At 34.2% G+C, this 14,386-nt stretch overlaps 1 protein-coding gene across 1 annotated transcript; it reads right to left on the bottom strand.

Annotated features, from left to right (window-relative positions):
• Nucleotides 1-6,753: 6,753 nt before the first annotated feature.
• Nucleotides 6,754-8,045, bottom strand: LOC110944677. The gene is made up of 2 exons (XM_022186329.1): nt 7,307-8,045; nt 6,754-7,202 (listed from the first exon to the last, which is right to left on the bottom strand). Exons 1-2 carry the CDS (start codon nt 8,043-8,045, stop codon nt 6,754-6,756), a joined length of 1,188 nt encoding a protein of 395 aa, XP_022042021.1.
• Between the last annotated feature and the right edge of the window lie 6,341 nt (nt 8,046-14,386).

Here is a 14,386-nt window from a genome sequence, read left to right on the forward strand (position 1 = left end):
GATTTCGCTTCAAATGAAATGAATGTCATTTGGAGCGGAATCACACACTAAAAACCCTAACTTTGATTTCCGTGCTCCAATCTAACCTATCTAGACCTAAGACTCGATAAAGACACAGTTAACAGACATCCAGTGCACCAACAGACTCCCCCTTGGATGTTGACGAAGTCTTCGGCGTCGAGTCTTGGTCTTTTCTCCAACTCTGTCTCCTCATTGTAACAACTCTCTCTTCACAGGTTCAGGAGCTCAACCTAGCTCCATCTTCAATCTCCTCCTTTGACTGTTGATCCAGAACTCTAGACTTCCCCTTTCACAGACTCCCCCTCTCGGTATGCTAGGATCTGGGGTCTTTGTCTGGTTCAAACTTTGACTTTTTGAGCCACTAAGATGATAAAATCTACAACCTGTTACTCAACCAATAACATTACAATCTATTGACTTTAACAACGAAACACACAATTTATCAGTTCTAGGAATCCACTCAAGTATTCAGGTCCAAATTAATGACCCTGATTACTCAATTAATCTACCAAGTCCAATTTAGTGACCTTGATTGATTTCAGACAAACAAACTGATTTAGTTCATCATTTTCAAACATTTTCTAAAAATAACAAGCATCAACTTAATGAACATGGTTTTGACTTTTCAAAAACCCAAATTTTATCAAGATAAGCTCTCCTCATTCTCCAGTCCAGAACTTTTCCTGCATCTGCTTCAGCTTTCGAGAATCCAACGATCAACTCTCCACTACGGTTTTGTCAGAAAATAAAGCAGAAATAAAATCTTTTTGAATTTTTTATAAAGTTTCTAAACTAGGAAATGAAATACAAAAACTTAAATTGCAGAATGTAAAGAAAGTAAACTATTTACAAACATATTTTTGGTGAGCGTGTCAGGGAATTATATCAGCTTATCAGACAAGTTACAAGTATCGTTAAGCTTTAATTCATACTCAGAATTAAACAATTCACGTCGATTGTCGATATACTGATCCACTTTAAATTCTCACACAAATTTCAATTTATTCAGGATATGAATTAGAGGTTTTAGAAACTTAACTCATTCATGTGTCCCACCTCTTGAATATACTCCCGTATCCAGAATCCCAATATTCAGTATTACAGGTGAGTATACCACAGATGATATCTGTAAGGGGTTAAATGCGAGGGCCGTGAGAGCTCAGGTCGATACTTCCGTATATGCAGAGAGATGACGGCTTCGTCTTTTCGGTGTGTCCCCTTTAGAGGATCTTTTGTTTCAACAACAATGATTATCAATTTTATTGTTTAATCAATTTGCTGAGGGCGATGCTATGTTTCAAGCATTTGCGGAAAGTATTATTCGGGGACTAGGTCAGAACTTCCATTCAGCAGAAGTCCCGGAATAATACCCAAGATATCACTGAGTATAAAGACCTAGTATTTCAGAAAGAGGGACCTTTCAAACGACATTTCAGGGGTTACCTATATATCCAAGTAGTGTTCCCCACGAAATAAGTTTCGTTTTGAAATTTTAGGTTTATATCCCGAACAAATCTACTAAATGTGCGAAAACCTATCGACACATCATCAGTGAGACTGTTTAACTCATTTAATTCTTTACAAATCTTTAGCGTACTGTAACTGTCAAACCGATGTACTATCATTTTCCCTTTTTACACAAGCTCTTTTTCAATTTTATATTGTTTTTGAATTTTGAAATTTTATCATGTTTTTGTATTTTTGAAATTTTACTGTTTTTGTATTTTTGAATTTTTTACTGTTTTTGTACTTTTGACTAGATATCTACTCCCCCTAAATACCAAAACAAGTAAAAAATCGACAAACCATTGCAGATTGTTTCTCATCTTCATCCGCAACAGTACCTTCATCAACGCCAATAATGCCATCCGACACCGAAAGAAGCTTCATACCATTCAGTTTTAAAAGATAATTAAAACGTGTTTTATCAAAAGCTTTGGTATGTAAATCAGCTTTCTGTTTGTCAGTGTGGATTTTCTCGATTCGAATCAACTTCTTCTCGAAGCAATCTCGGATGAAGTGATGTCGAATTTCTATATGTTTAGTTTTAGCGTGATATACTGGATTCTTTGTTATATTTATTGCAGCCTCATTATCAACAAAAAGAGGTGTGTTAAGAAACTGCAAACCGTAGTCGTGCATCTGTTGCTGTATCCACAGGATCTGAGAGCAGCAACTGCTAGCAGACACGTACTATGCTTCACATGTAGATAGCGCCACAGACGTTTGTTTCTTACACTGCCAGGTAACCAAGCGAGGTCCAAAGAACTGGCATCCTGCAGTTGTTGATTTTGAATTGACTTTGCAGCATCCGAAATCCGAGTCGGAATACCCTTCGAGCGTAAAGTCGCCTTTTCTAGGATACCACAACCCCAATGAGGAAGTTCCCTTCAAATAGCGTAATATCCTCTTCACAATAATCATGTGCGAAGCTCTCGGGTTAGATTGATATCTTGCTGCGAGGCACGTTGGGTACATTATATCAGGACGTGAAGCAGTTAAATACATCAATGAACCTATCATGGATCGATAAAACATTTCATCAGCCTTGTCTCCGGTGAGATCTGGATGAATCCCATGATTTGTTGCAAGTGGGGTAGCAGCTGGAGTAGAACTTGACATCCCAAATTTCTCTAGAATATCATGCACGTACTTCATCTGGTGAATGAAAATTCCCTCAGGTAGTTGTTCAACTTGTAGTCCCAAAAAGAATTTCATTTCCCCCATTGATGACCTTTCGAATTTTTGCTTCATCACTGATTCAAAATCTCTGCATAGATTCTCATTTGTTGACCCAAAAATTATATCATCCACATAAATCTGTACGATCAGAAGATGTCTGTCGACCTCTTTAGTGAAGAGAGTGGCATCCACTTTTCCGCGAATGAAGCTGTTGGCTAGTAGGTGTTGAGACAAAGTATCGTACCAAGCTCTCGGGGCCTGGTGTAAACCATACAGCGCTTTGTCCAATAAGTAAACCTTATTTTTGTGGATTGGGTCGGTGAAGCCCGGTGGCTGTCCGACATAAACCTCCTCTTTAACCTTCCCATAAAGAAACACCAATTTTACATCTAGCTGATATACTTTGAAGTTCTTCCAAGATGCAAATGCCAGGAAAATTCTGATTACTTCTAGTCGTGCCACAGGAGTGTACACATCAGTAAAATCAATCCCCTCCTGTTGACTAAAGCCCTGAACAACGAGTCGAGCCTTGTTTCGTACAACAACTCCTCTGTCGTCTCTCTTACATTTAAATACCCATTTTGTATTGATTTTCCTGTGACCATCCGGCAAATCCACTAGCTTCCACACTCCCAGCTTTTCAAACTGACTTAACTCTTCTTGCATCGCAATGATCCAAGAGTCTTCAGTAAGCGCCTCTTTGTAAGTTCGCGGTTCGATTTGCGAAATAAAACAACTCAATGAAAATTCAGTTTGTAAAGGTGCTACTGTAGAGTAAAAACATGTAAGCCCTTGGTCAATTTGACGTCTCGTGCGAACGCCTGTTTGCAATTCTCCAATGATCAACTCCTCTGGATGGTATGAAAGAGTTCGTGGCATTACTTCACTTGGAACATCTACATTGCCTTCCAGATTAGTAACATTCTGATCTGCATCATGTTCACTGACTTGGTTTGTTTGACTTGAAATCTGGATCTGCTCCCCCTCTGAATCTGAATCACCATGATTAAATACTGGCATGTTCTCAGCTTCTTGATTATCATTCTTTGCCGACTGATTACCAAGAGCAACTTCATCTTGTTGGACATCATCATGTTCACCAGCATTGCTAGGACCTGCTTCATCGTCATTTGAAATTTCCCGTGGTCTTCTAGAATACTCAGCTGGGAACCTTTGCTGCGACTCGTACTCTCGCAAAATATCCAACTCATCAAAGAAATCTTCTTCTTCCTCTGATTCTTCTCTTATGTCAAACGAATCCCACAACTTGTCATAATGATAACGCCATGAATCTCCTGGATTCTACGGCGGCATTGTATAACCTTGACATTCAACATTTGCAGCTTCAATAATCCGCTTCTCACTTGGAACAAAGACACGTCGCAAAGAACTTGCATAACCAACAAATATTCCCTCAATGCACTTCAGACCAAACTTTCCATAAGGTTCTAGAATAGTACAGGGTGACCCGAATGGTTCAAGATACTTCAGATTGGGCTTGCGGTTATTGATCAGCTCAAAGCATGTTTTGTTGAACTTCTTGATAGTGAGAACTCTGTTGAGCGTATAGCATGCGGCGGAAACAGCTTCAGCCCAAAAATTTATCGGTAACTTTGAATCTGCGAGCATTGTTCTAGCCGTCTCGATTAGTGTCCGATTTTTGCGTTCTGCGACTCCATTCTGTTGTGGAGTGTACGGAGCACTAAACTCATGCAATATACCTCTTTCATCACAAAATTCTTCTATCTTGTTGTTCTTGAATTCGGTACCATTATCACTACGAATTCTTCTGATACGCCTTTGGTACATATTTTCAATCTTCTTGAACAACGCCATCAAACTGTCATAAGTTTCATCTTTTGACTTCAAAAACGATACCCACGAAAATCTGGAATAATCATCAGCAACAACCAAATAGTAGTAGTCTCCTGTAATACTTTTGACATTCACAGGACCAAACAAATCCATGTGAAGTCTTTCCAGAGGTCTTGAAACTGAATTGACTTGCTTTGTAGGGTGTGACTTTTTCTTCTGCTTGCCTTTAACACAGCTAATGCACTACCCTTCCAGATGAAAACCTTTGACGTGAACTCCTGTAACCAAATTGTTGTGCACCAAGTGATTCATTTTTCTTAGATGTATATGCCCCATCTTGCGGTGCCACAATCTCGATTCTTTCTCAGTTGCTCTGGACACAAAACAATGAGCCTGACCCATGGTTGTAGTAGCTACGCTCATGTCCAACACGTACAGATCATTAACTCTTGGTGCCCTCATGATAATCCATTCCTCAGGGATAACAAATCCTGGCTTCAAGATCAAACATTCTTTATCAGTGAAGTGAGTGGTATACATCCTGTCACAGATCTGGGAGATACTCAGTAGATTATTCTCCAGCTCAGCATTGTAGTTCACTCTTTCAAACGTCACAATCCCATTGGATAACGTTCCTTCACCAATAATCCTACCACCTTGATTACCCGCGAATCCTACATAACCTCCATTGATATTCTTCACATCATACAATAACGCAGTCTTCCCTGTCATATGTCTGGAAGCTCCGCTATCCATGATCCATCGTGAAATTAATCTCGGAAGATCTTGCACATATCACAACATGACTTAAAAACTTCAATAAGGATGTCGATTCATGCTTCGCGATCAAGGAAGCTCAGGCAAACACACACACTTAGTTAGATTTGGAAGCTACCCAAGCCTGTTTTGACTCAGGTAACTCAATTGGAATGTGAGATTTTGTGGTGTAAAGTGGCGGAAAATTTTTGTCGTTCATTTTTAGACTTTCTTCATGTCACAACCCCAATCCCTATCCCGGGAACGGCGGCCGTGAACCCGTTTCAGTGGTATCAGTGTTTATCAATTTGGCAGCGGAAATTTCATCAGGACCGTAGTTAGGAAATATTTTTATCAGAGTTAAACACCAAAAATATTTAAATTAAAGAAATGGGATAAACCCAGGTCTCTTTGATAATACATTTATAAGTGGGACAAAACCCGATTTTCATTTTGACACATCTATAGGGAATGATCCCAATTATTGAAAATAATTCTCCTTTTTAATTAGGTAACTTTTATTGCCACTTTTCTAAGCCTTCAGTGCTCTCCAGCTGGCTTTTATTAGCTTCACACTAAGTTACCTGAAACACGTGTTTAAAACATTTTATCAGCAGGAAATATTGGTGAGTGAATCCCAGTTTAATCAAGAAAACGTTATCAATTTAAACAGTATTGAGAGCGATCACAATGTTTATATCTACACAATTACTCATTCAGTACTTGCCACTCGACCGGATCTGTGGCTGTGGTCATATCACACATTGGCTAACTCTTCGTCCAATTGTGAAGATTATCAAGTAATGTATACAGAACCCCATAATACAGGCAATAATTGAAGAATTACAAAGACTCAATCACTGCTAAATTGCATTGTAAAATATTTAAGGTTTTGTAAAAACTGTTTGCAAAAAGGAGATTACTCACATTGCTATTATAGGTCTTTCCTTTGTGACTTCCTGGTTATAATCTATTACTCCCTCCGTCCCATTTTAAATGTCCAAATTTCCATTTTTGGTTGTCCCAATTTAATTGTCATTTCCAAAAATGTAAATATAATTTCCAGTTTTGCCCTTACCATTACATAAAAGACTAAAGATAATTTAACTAACATTAACATAACCTTCATTTTACAAAACAAATGAGCACATTACATACACATTTTTTACATCCATACATTGAAACACTGAGTAGTACTCGTTCGATATTAAAGCTAACAAAAGACAACAACTCATTTTCTTTCTTTTCCTTAAGAACAAGGAGATTTGGAGTAACTTTTTCTTCATGACCACTAACAAACAAAAAAAGCCATGAAGCTCCAAATATGCTTCCTAAACTTTCCAACAAACAAAAAAAACTTCCTAAACTAACAGAAGCTTCTTTCTTTCTCTTTCTTAAGAACATGAAGTAGATATGCTCTGTTTTTCGTTCATTGCCACCAAAAACACAAAATTAACATGAAACTTTAACATTCTTCGTTTACTGAGACAAATACGAAAGGGCTTCATATATCAAGTTCTCGTCACACTCGATTTGTAAAGGTAAATTCCCTTGTCGTTCTAACTTACCTTTGCCGATATGCGGTATCTTATAATTATTCCCACCTTGAACTTTCATGATCTCTTTCATGCATGTTTGTAAAGTTAAGAACACTTTGTTAAGCTCATGTGATGGCATTCTTTCGAAAGATGATTTAACAGCACTAACCAACTCATCAATTGAACCTAAAACTTCTTGTTCTTGAAGAGATTGAATCGCCCGAAAAAAGCCAAGGTTTAATACATTTAAATCGGGACTGTTTGGAGGCTGAAAACATAGTCGGATATCAAACCCATCTTTAGACGCCTCGAGCTTGAACTCCGCATCATTGACCTCTATATGGGGCTTGGCATTGTCTTGTTGAATGTAAATTGGACCCGTATGATTTCCTGGCCATGTAGATCTAATAGCCGGTAGTACTTTCTCAATTAACCAAGTCCTCGTTACTTCTTTAGTCACCGATAAGATTGGTTTTGTTTCTAGCGATTCTTACTCGACCTTTTTGCGGGTTCCAAAGTTGTGAACGGGAATATACCGATCTTTCCTGAAAAGACTTCATTACCTGATGAATCATATCTTGGTCGTGCAACTGCGGCTAGGAACATTACTTTGGTGATAAATTTTTTCGATTTACATGTCCTATACGGCTCATCCTCATCGGGGACAAGGTAGTAACCTTTAGATGGTTTTGACAAATAAAACCATTTTTCATCTATGTGAATCACATTAAACATATCATGAAATACAGGACTACCATTTGACAAAGATCTAGTAACCGATGACAAACAAAACACTAACCTTGTTTTCTTATTCTCATCGGTTAAATCCGGCTTGATTGCATTTGTATGTGCTTTTAAAGCTCCTTCTTTAATTCTTCTATGCATTGTCGTTTTCGAAACGTTTATTGCTTTTGCTAGAGATCGAATAGTTGTTCGTCGACGTAATGGGATTTGTGAGATACCAGCAAAATCGATTTGTACCCTTTTTCGTCTGATCACGTTAGCTCTCTTTGAAGATACATCAACAACCGTTCCATGTTGAAGTTGAAGTTTCACGTCATGCCAAATGCGACTTATAGTACGGGTAGATACGGAGAAGAGTGTCGCTGCATCCCTTGTAGTTTCACTTTTCAATCCTCCATCGACACTTTGTTGCAATAACATTTGGTAAATGGATTGTCTTTGCTCATTGGTCAAGTTTGTTTTCTTACGTGAGTTTACTGAGTTTTCCATATCTAAATGAAATAAGGAAAGTAAAAAACTACTGAGAATGGGATAGATTAAAACAGTTTATTGTTGATGTGTCAAACAAAAGGCGGAATTTTTTGAAGATGTGTCAAACAAAAGGTGGCATTTTTTGAAAAGTCATGAAAAAATAGCGCCCAAAAAAGTAGCGGCAATTTTTAGCCAGGGAAGACAAATGGTATTCTAGCCAAATAAACTAAGGACATTATTATCATTTTACAATTCAAAAAATAAAATACTCAAGTATTCCTTAAGATGTGAGCTTTGGGTCCGATGACATCTAATTAGGGACGGAGGGAGTATTTAAACAATGCACATATGTTAGTATAATAACCCATTAACATTAGTAATACCCTCCCCGAGACGGCATTCCAACGACTACGTCGGGCAGAACCACGACAGCCGTTACGGAACCCTAGATCAATCGGGCAGAGTATCTAATACGTATCCAGGGGTTATGATACTTACAACGAGGCAGGGCTTCGCTAATTAGGGGGGTATTATACATGTGTATAATACCTACACTTTAGAATTGAGAGAAAGAAATGAATTCTGAACGAACTGGATGAACAGCCGATCGCTTCTATTTATAGGGGCTGATTTCGACTTTTACGCGGCCCGCGTAAGATGTAGCTAAGGGCTACGCGGCCCGGGAGGTCCAGAAAGGCGGCTAGGGTTTGCTGAGTCATCGACACGTGGCGACACCAGGTTTTCGCTCATCGTTGAGCTGTCGCGGCCCGCGTAAGCCGAAGGCTATGCCTTCGCGGCCCGCGAGCGACCCCTGAAATTTGTTTTTTTTTTGTTTTTTTAATGAAATAAAGGTTATTTGGGGCCGGTTTTCGTATACGGGTGTATTTTAGTACATATAGGGGCACTCTAAATATATTAGGGGTGTCGGAAATATTTTTGGAGGGTTGATATATCTTGGTACCACTCCTGGTTTATTTAATAAATTATATAGTGCACTCACTTTAAGTATAGTAACCCAATTTAACTTTATCCCTACATCACGAGACAGAACCCCAACGAATTTAGGCAGAGCCTTGATATACGTTACGGGGCCCTACGTCAGTCGGACATGGTATTAGTGATCAAGGGTTAAAACACCTAAAATTGGCAGGGCTTTATTATTATTATGGGGTGCATAAAAAAAGATATAAATAGAGAAAGTAGAGAACGAGAGGCACAAAAAGAAAAAAAGAAAGTGATCTTTAATCAGTTTGTGAATTGTAGAGGTATACTCCTATTTATAGCATTCTTCAAGTTCCTTGGGGACAAAGTTGTTCCTTCCTATGCATCCACGTACCATACATGCCTTTAATTCATAGGATGACTTGTTTCCCCAAAGATTTCATTTGCCCATTTTTTTATTTTTACATATACATACTTACATATGTAGGTTTAGATTTATTTTGTTAATATTTTATTATTGTAATGTTTATTAACGTAAGTTATGGCTAATTTATTTAGACATAATTATTTTAATTATTTTATTTCATATGTTTATGTTTTCGATTATTATTATTTATTATTTTATTGATATATATATATATATATATATATATATATATATTATAATTAATTCAGCTGCTTCACTTATTTGGCGCATATAACTTCTAAAATATGATGTTTTATAAAATAACGAACATATCTTTAGAACGAGAATAATCTTATCTACCTTTTGAACCAAGTTTCATTGAAAACAGAGTAGGTTCAAATATAATGTATTTTTATTATTATTAAACGGTTCCTACGTTTGCCAAAACTCCTTATATTTCCATTGGTCAACTTACCCATGACCTATTCGTGTAATAACTTTACTTTCAATTTAGAAATTTTGGGAATGTTACATCCTCCCCACCTTGTTTTAAATCTCGTCCTCGAGATTTGGGCTTTGATATCTTCTTGGGGTTACGTCACGTGTTTAAGTTAGTAAAAACAGTATATCAAGGTTTCTGGGATAGAATCAAAAGATAAATAAAAAGATATCATAGGATAGTTTGGAATTCATTCGTCTCAAAACTTAGTTTCAAGATTTTATGTTAACCAAATGAGAGGAAATAATACCATTAACAGGGTGACTAAGTTTCATGAATCAAAAGAGATATTTGATAGGCATGGAATTCGAAATGACTTGTAGAAACAATAGGATTCAATGCCAGAAAAGAACATACTTTGATTATCATTTGAGGGAGATTCTGAATCAATAATCTCAATTTGAGAATGGAAGTATGAAAAAATGATTTGTCAATGATCAACCCAGAAATCAATAACGTTTATTTAAATGGCAAGGATACACTGGATAATACCATAGAATTTAGTGTATCATGGTCTGAATATATAATTGTATCAAGACTACTTGAATGATGAATCAAACGAATGACGTATGAATAGGGTTTATTATTAGCACAGGCTACAAATTTATACAGACACCGCAGGGTGCTGTAATGACTGAAAGAATTCAATGATTACGGTGACCGAACGAATTCGTCGTTTTTGAAATTAACTGAAAGTTTCAAGGAAACGAATCTGGATATTTCAAAAGATAGGATATTTCAATTGAAGAAATAATGTGAAATCAATTCAAAGATGAAAGAATTACTGGAGGTACGTTTATCTTAACACGAAATTGCATTAAGACTGGTTTAGGATAATGAATCAATAAATAGATAAATCCGTACCTCAGTGTGAAAATGAAATGAGTTCAAGTTTCAAAGAAATCGCCACCACAAGGTGTCGTGCTTTATCAAATGATATATTGAAATTGAAGACTTTAAATAAGTTTCCTATGATTCAAACAATGAGATTACCTTGAATATGATGATCTCAATTCATCATATGGGATTTTGAATTGAATGTATATTGTGAACAAGTTTAAACAATTGAGCTTGGTTTGGACATATTCCAACAATGGATATATGTTTTTGACAAGAAATGGTTTCAATGAAAATCTGGTAAGTAACTTTGAAAAGGAGTTTTTCAAGAAATCGGTTGACTTGATTATCAAAAGTCAACATTTTCATGATCGGGGATTATTGAAATGAGTATAATGAAAATATTTATTAAAACTCATGAGTAAATAATCTTTTGAAGGGAATTCATATGCATGACAAATAATGCATGTATAACACAGGAATTTGTCAAGAGATAAGAAAAACAAAGACCTTTTATTGATGAAGTTTTAATCAGAATCAAAAGTCAACTAATAATTAAGTGCAGACAAAATATAAGGGTGCTTTATTTTAAAAGTTGTTGTTGGCCCGGGTTTTATAAATTTTTATGCGTTATCCTTAGCTTCATTGGAGTTTCGATCCTCATTGTCAGGTGCCTTAGATAGTTTCGGACAGTAGCGATGCAAGTGGCCTGGATCTCCACATTTGTAACATACGTTAGTTTCCCTTTTCCTTCTACATTCTTCTTCTACATCTACAGCTTTCTTGCAGAAGTTACAGCGAAGTGTCTTCTTAAAATAACGTTCTCTCGCGTGCTTTTTGCTGTTGCTGGTAGGTTGTGCGATTTCTGGTTTCATTCCTTTGTCTTTGAAGGATTTGTTAGAGTAGAATTCCTTATAGGAGTAGCCGTAGGTTGTGGTTTTCTTTCGTTTGGAAGATGGAGTTTTGATAAGAATATCATAACTTCCGTTGATACTAGGGCTAGGTATGAAGTGATAGGTATGCTTACAGTGTATAGTAGAACTTTCGTTTATAGGCATAGAAATTTTAATAGCTTCAATGATCGATGGTGTGGCATTCGATATTCCTTGAGTTATTATATTTTCTATAGTGTTTCTATCAAAAGAGTTTCCATTACTATTCTCAATTTCTTGATCACATGCCATTTCCTTTGACATCTGAATTACAAACATGTTTAGATATAATTATCACAGAACTAAGCAATAATACAGGCATATTTTGTTTATCACTATTATAATTATAGCTATTAGTATTATGTTATGATAATTAAGATAACATATACATGTTATATCTTAACATTTTCTTTTTACTATATATCTTATCAAATTATAAGGAAAATATAATCTTACATGTGTTGTAATAGCTTTTATATTGCCTTAATTTACTTATATATCCAGGGCTTATGGCTGGATAGATATATAAAGATAAAAGCTTTATATGAAATTCTGAGATTTTCCGTCTTTGTCCCATTTATTGTTTTTCAAGAGGTGGTGCTAATATAGATATCCTTAAAGTATCTTTTGAAGTTGGGTATCAAAATAGATGTTGAGTATACATGTAGCTTTGTTTCTTCTGTTATATAAAAGCTTGTCCTTTTGCAGAAGACATTTGATTCTTATATATATATATATATATATATATATATATATATATATATATATATATATATATATATATATATATTATCAAGAAAAATTGTGTCTTGTATATACATACGTATAAATATAAAGTTTTAAAATCAACTTATAAAAATCTAGTTACATAGTTAATTGTATTAGCTATCCTGGTTATTTTCATAACCTTGATATTAATCAAATGAATTTCTATCAAATTTATTGAAGATAATTTTTTAGAATAAAAATAAAAGAATTCATTAAAATTTAATAGAAATAGAATTTTCTGGATTCTTTTTAGAGAAATTCTAATCTTGACAGGTTAATTAAATTTTGGTTATAACATATTTATAATTTAATTCAAATTTTACTTATTTAATATTCGTAATAACCAATACAAAGTCTGGTGTTTCTAAATTCGATTCATAATATATTAAGAACTATATATACATATGACTTAAATAGATCTTATCAAATGGTAAAAGTGTTTTCTTTGGAAATATATGTATATATATATATATATTTTAAACCATATTGTTATATCGTACTAAATATTTTTGTACATATTTTATTTCATGAATAAAATATTATTTATAATATTGATACAAATCGTAGAAATAAAATATACATACATTTGATTTACAAATAAGTTTTAAGTTATCTCCTGTTGACACATAGATATTATGTATTAAAATCACAATATCAAGTTGTTGTATGTATTCTGGTTTCATAAATATTGTTTTATAAAATATTTTGTATTTTCGGTGGTATACGTATATGTGTTTAAATTTTAAAATCGTCGAACTGTGTTCATTTAAGGATTACGTTTTATAAAATCCTTTCTAATATAACTTTATTCAAGAGCCAATTATTTTATTCTTCCAAAAATATTATTATCATTATTAGTTTAATTAAAAACAGAATTTAATAATATAAATAATGGTGATAATAGCAGCATATCTTAAAGATTTTTCTTTAGAGAGCAAATTTTTAATATATTAATTATCATAAATATTGACTTTACACATAATTTCTGAATATTATGTAATTTATCAAAATTTAATATTTAATAATACGATAAAAAAATTATAAAGTTATTTACAAAGTATTTCAAATTATTGTATTTAAATAATACTGAAATATTATATTTTAACAAAATATATGTGTTATCAAAACTTTGCTAAATACACATCTTTAAATTAAGTAAAATATCTTTCTTTTAGTGAATAACATTTTATATTATGATATTTTAGTGATATCGTACCTAAAGGTGTTATTTTACATCTCTGGTTAAGATATTAACATCAATATCATAATAATATATTGGTATGGTATATATCACAAAATTTGAATATTATTTTATGAATAACTTTTCTTTTTATAACTTGACATATTGTAAAATATAATAGGAATTACATATCCTGAGGATTTTAAATGATATAGGATCATTCAGATACATTACATATTATCTAAATATTTATATCATGATATTTACAAAGTATCATATCTAAATTGCATTTATTTTATATTAATATTAAAATATTAATATTAACGTTGTATTACTACTATGAAATTTATTATGTTTCCACATATATATATATATGGATATAATAGATACATCAGATATTACAAAATTTACTCAAGACATGATATTATTAATATATATATCATTTATATATATACTATAGCGTAAGTGTAAAATACAGATATGGGTAACACATATTGGGAATGTTAAATGGCATAAAAATCATAATAAACACATTAAGATTTTTATGTTCACATGATAACACATAAAATAATAATTTCCTAACACAATTGGTTAAGGGTTTAGGTACTGGAAGAACACCTAAAGGGCTTAAACCAGTGGCAAAGCTCTGATACCACCTTCTGTCACAACCCCCGATCCCTATCCCGGGAATGGCGGCCGTGAACCTGTTTCAGTGGTATCAGTGTTTATCAATTTGGCAGCGGAAATTTCATCAGGACCGTAGTTAGGAAATATTTTTATCAGAGTTAAACACCA

This window comes from Helianthus annuus, chromosome 6, assembly GCF_002127325.2.
Source record: "Helianthus annuus cultivar XRQ/B chromosome 6, HanXRQr2.0-SUNRISE, whole genome shotgun sequence".
NCBI lineage: Eukaryota > Viridiplantae > Streptophyta > Magnoliopsida > Asterales > Asteraceae > Helianthus > Helianthus annuus.

Excerpts from the sequence above, each read along its gene's own strand:
- LOC110944677 (XM_022186329.1), bottom strand. The coding sequence starts at position 8,045 with ATGGAAAACTCAGTAAACTCACGTAAGAAAACAAACTTGACCAATGAG. Across the intron at positions 7,203-7,306 it reads GGAACCCGCAAAAAGGTCGA|GAAATCATACGGGTCCAATT; the intron begins GTAAGAATCGCT and ends CTACATGGCCAG.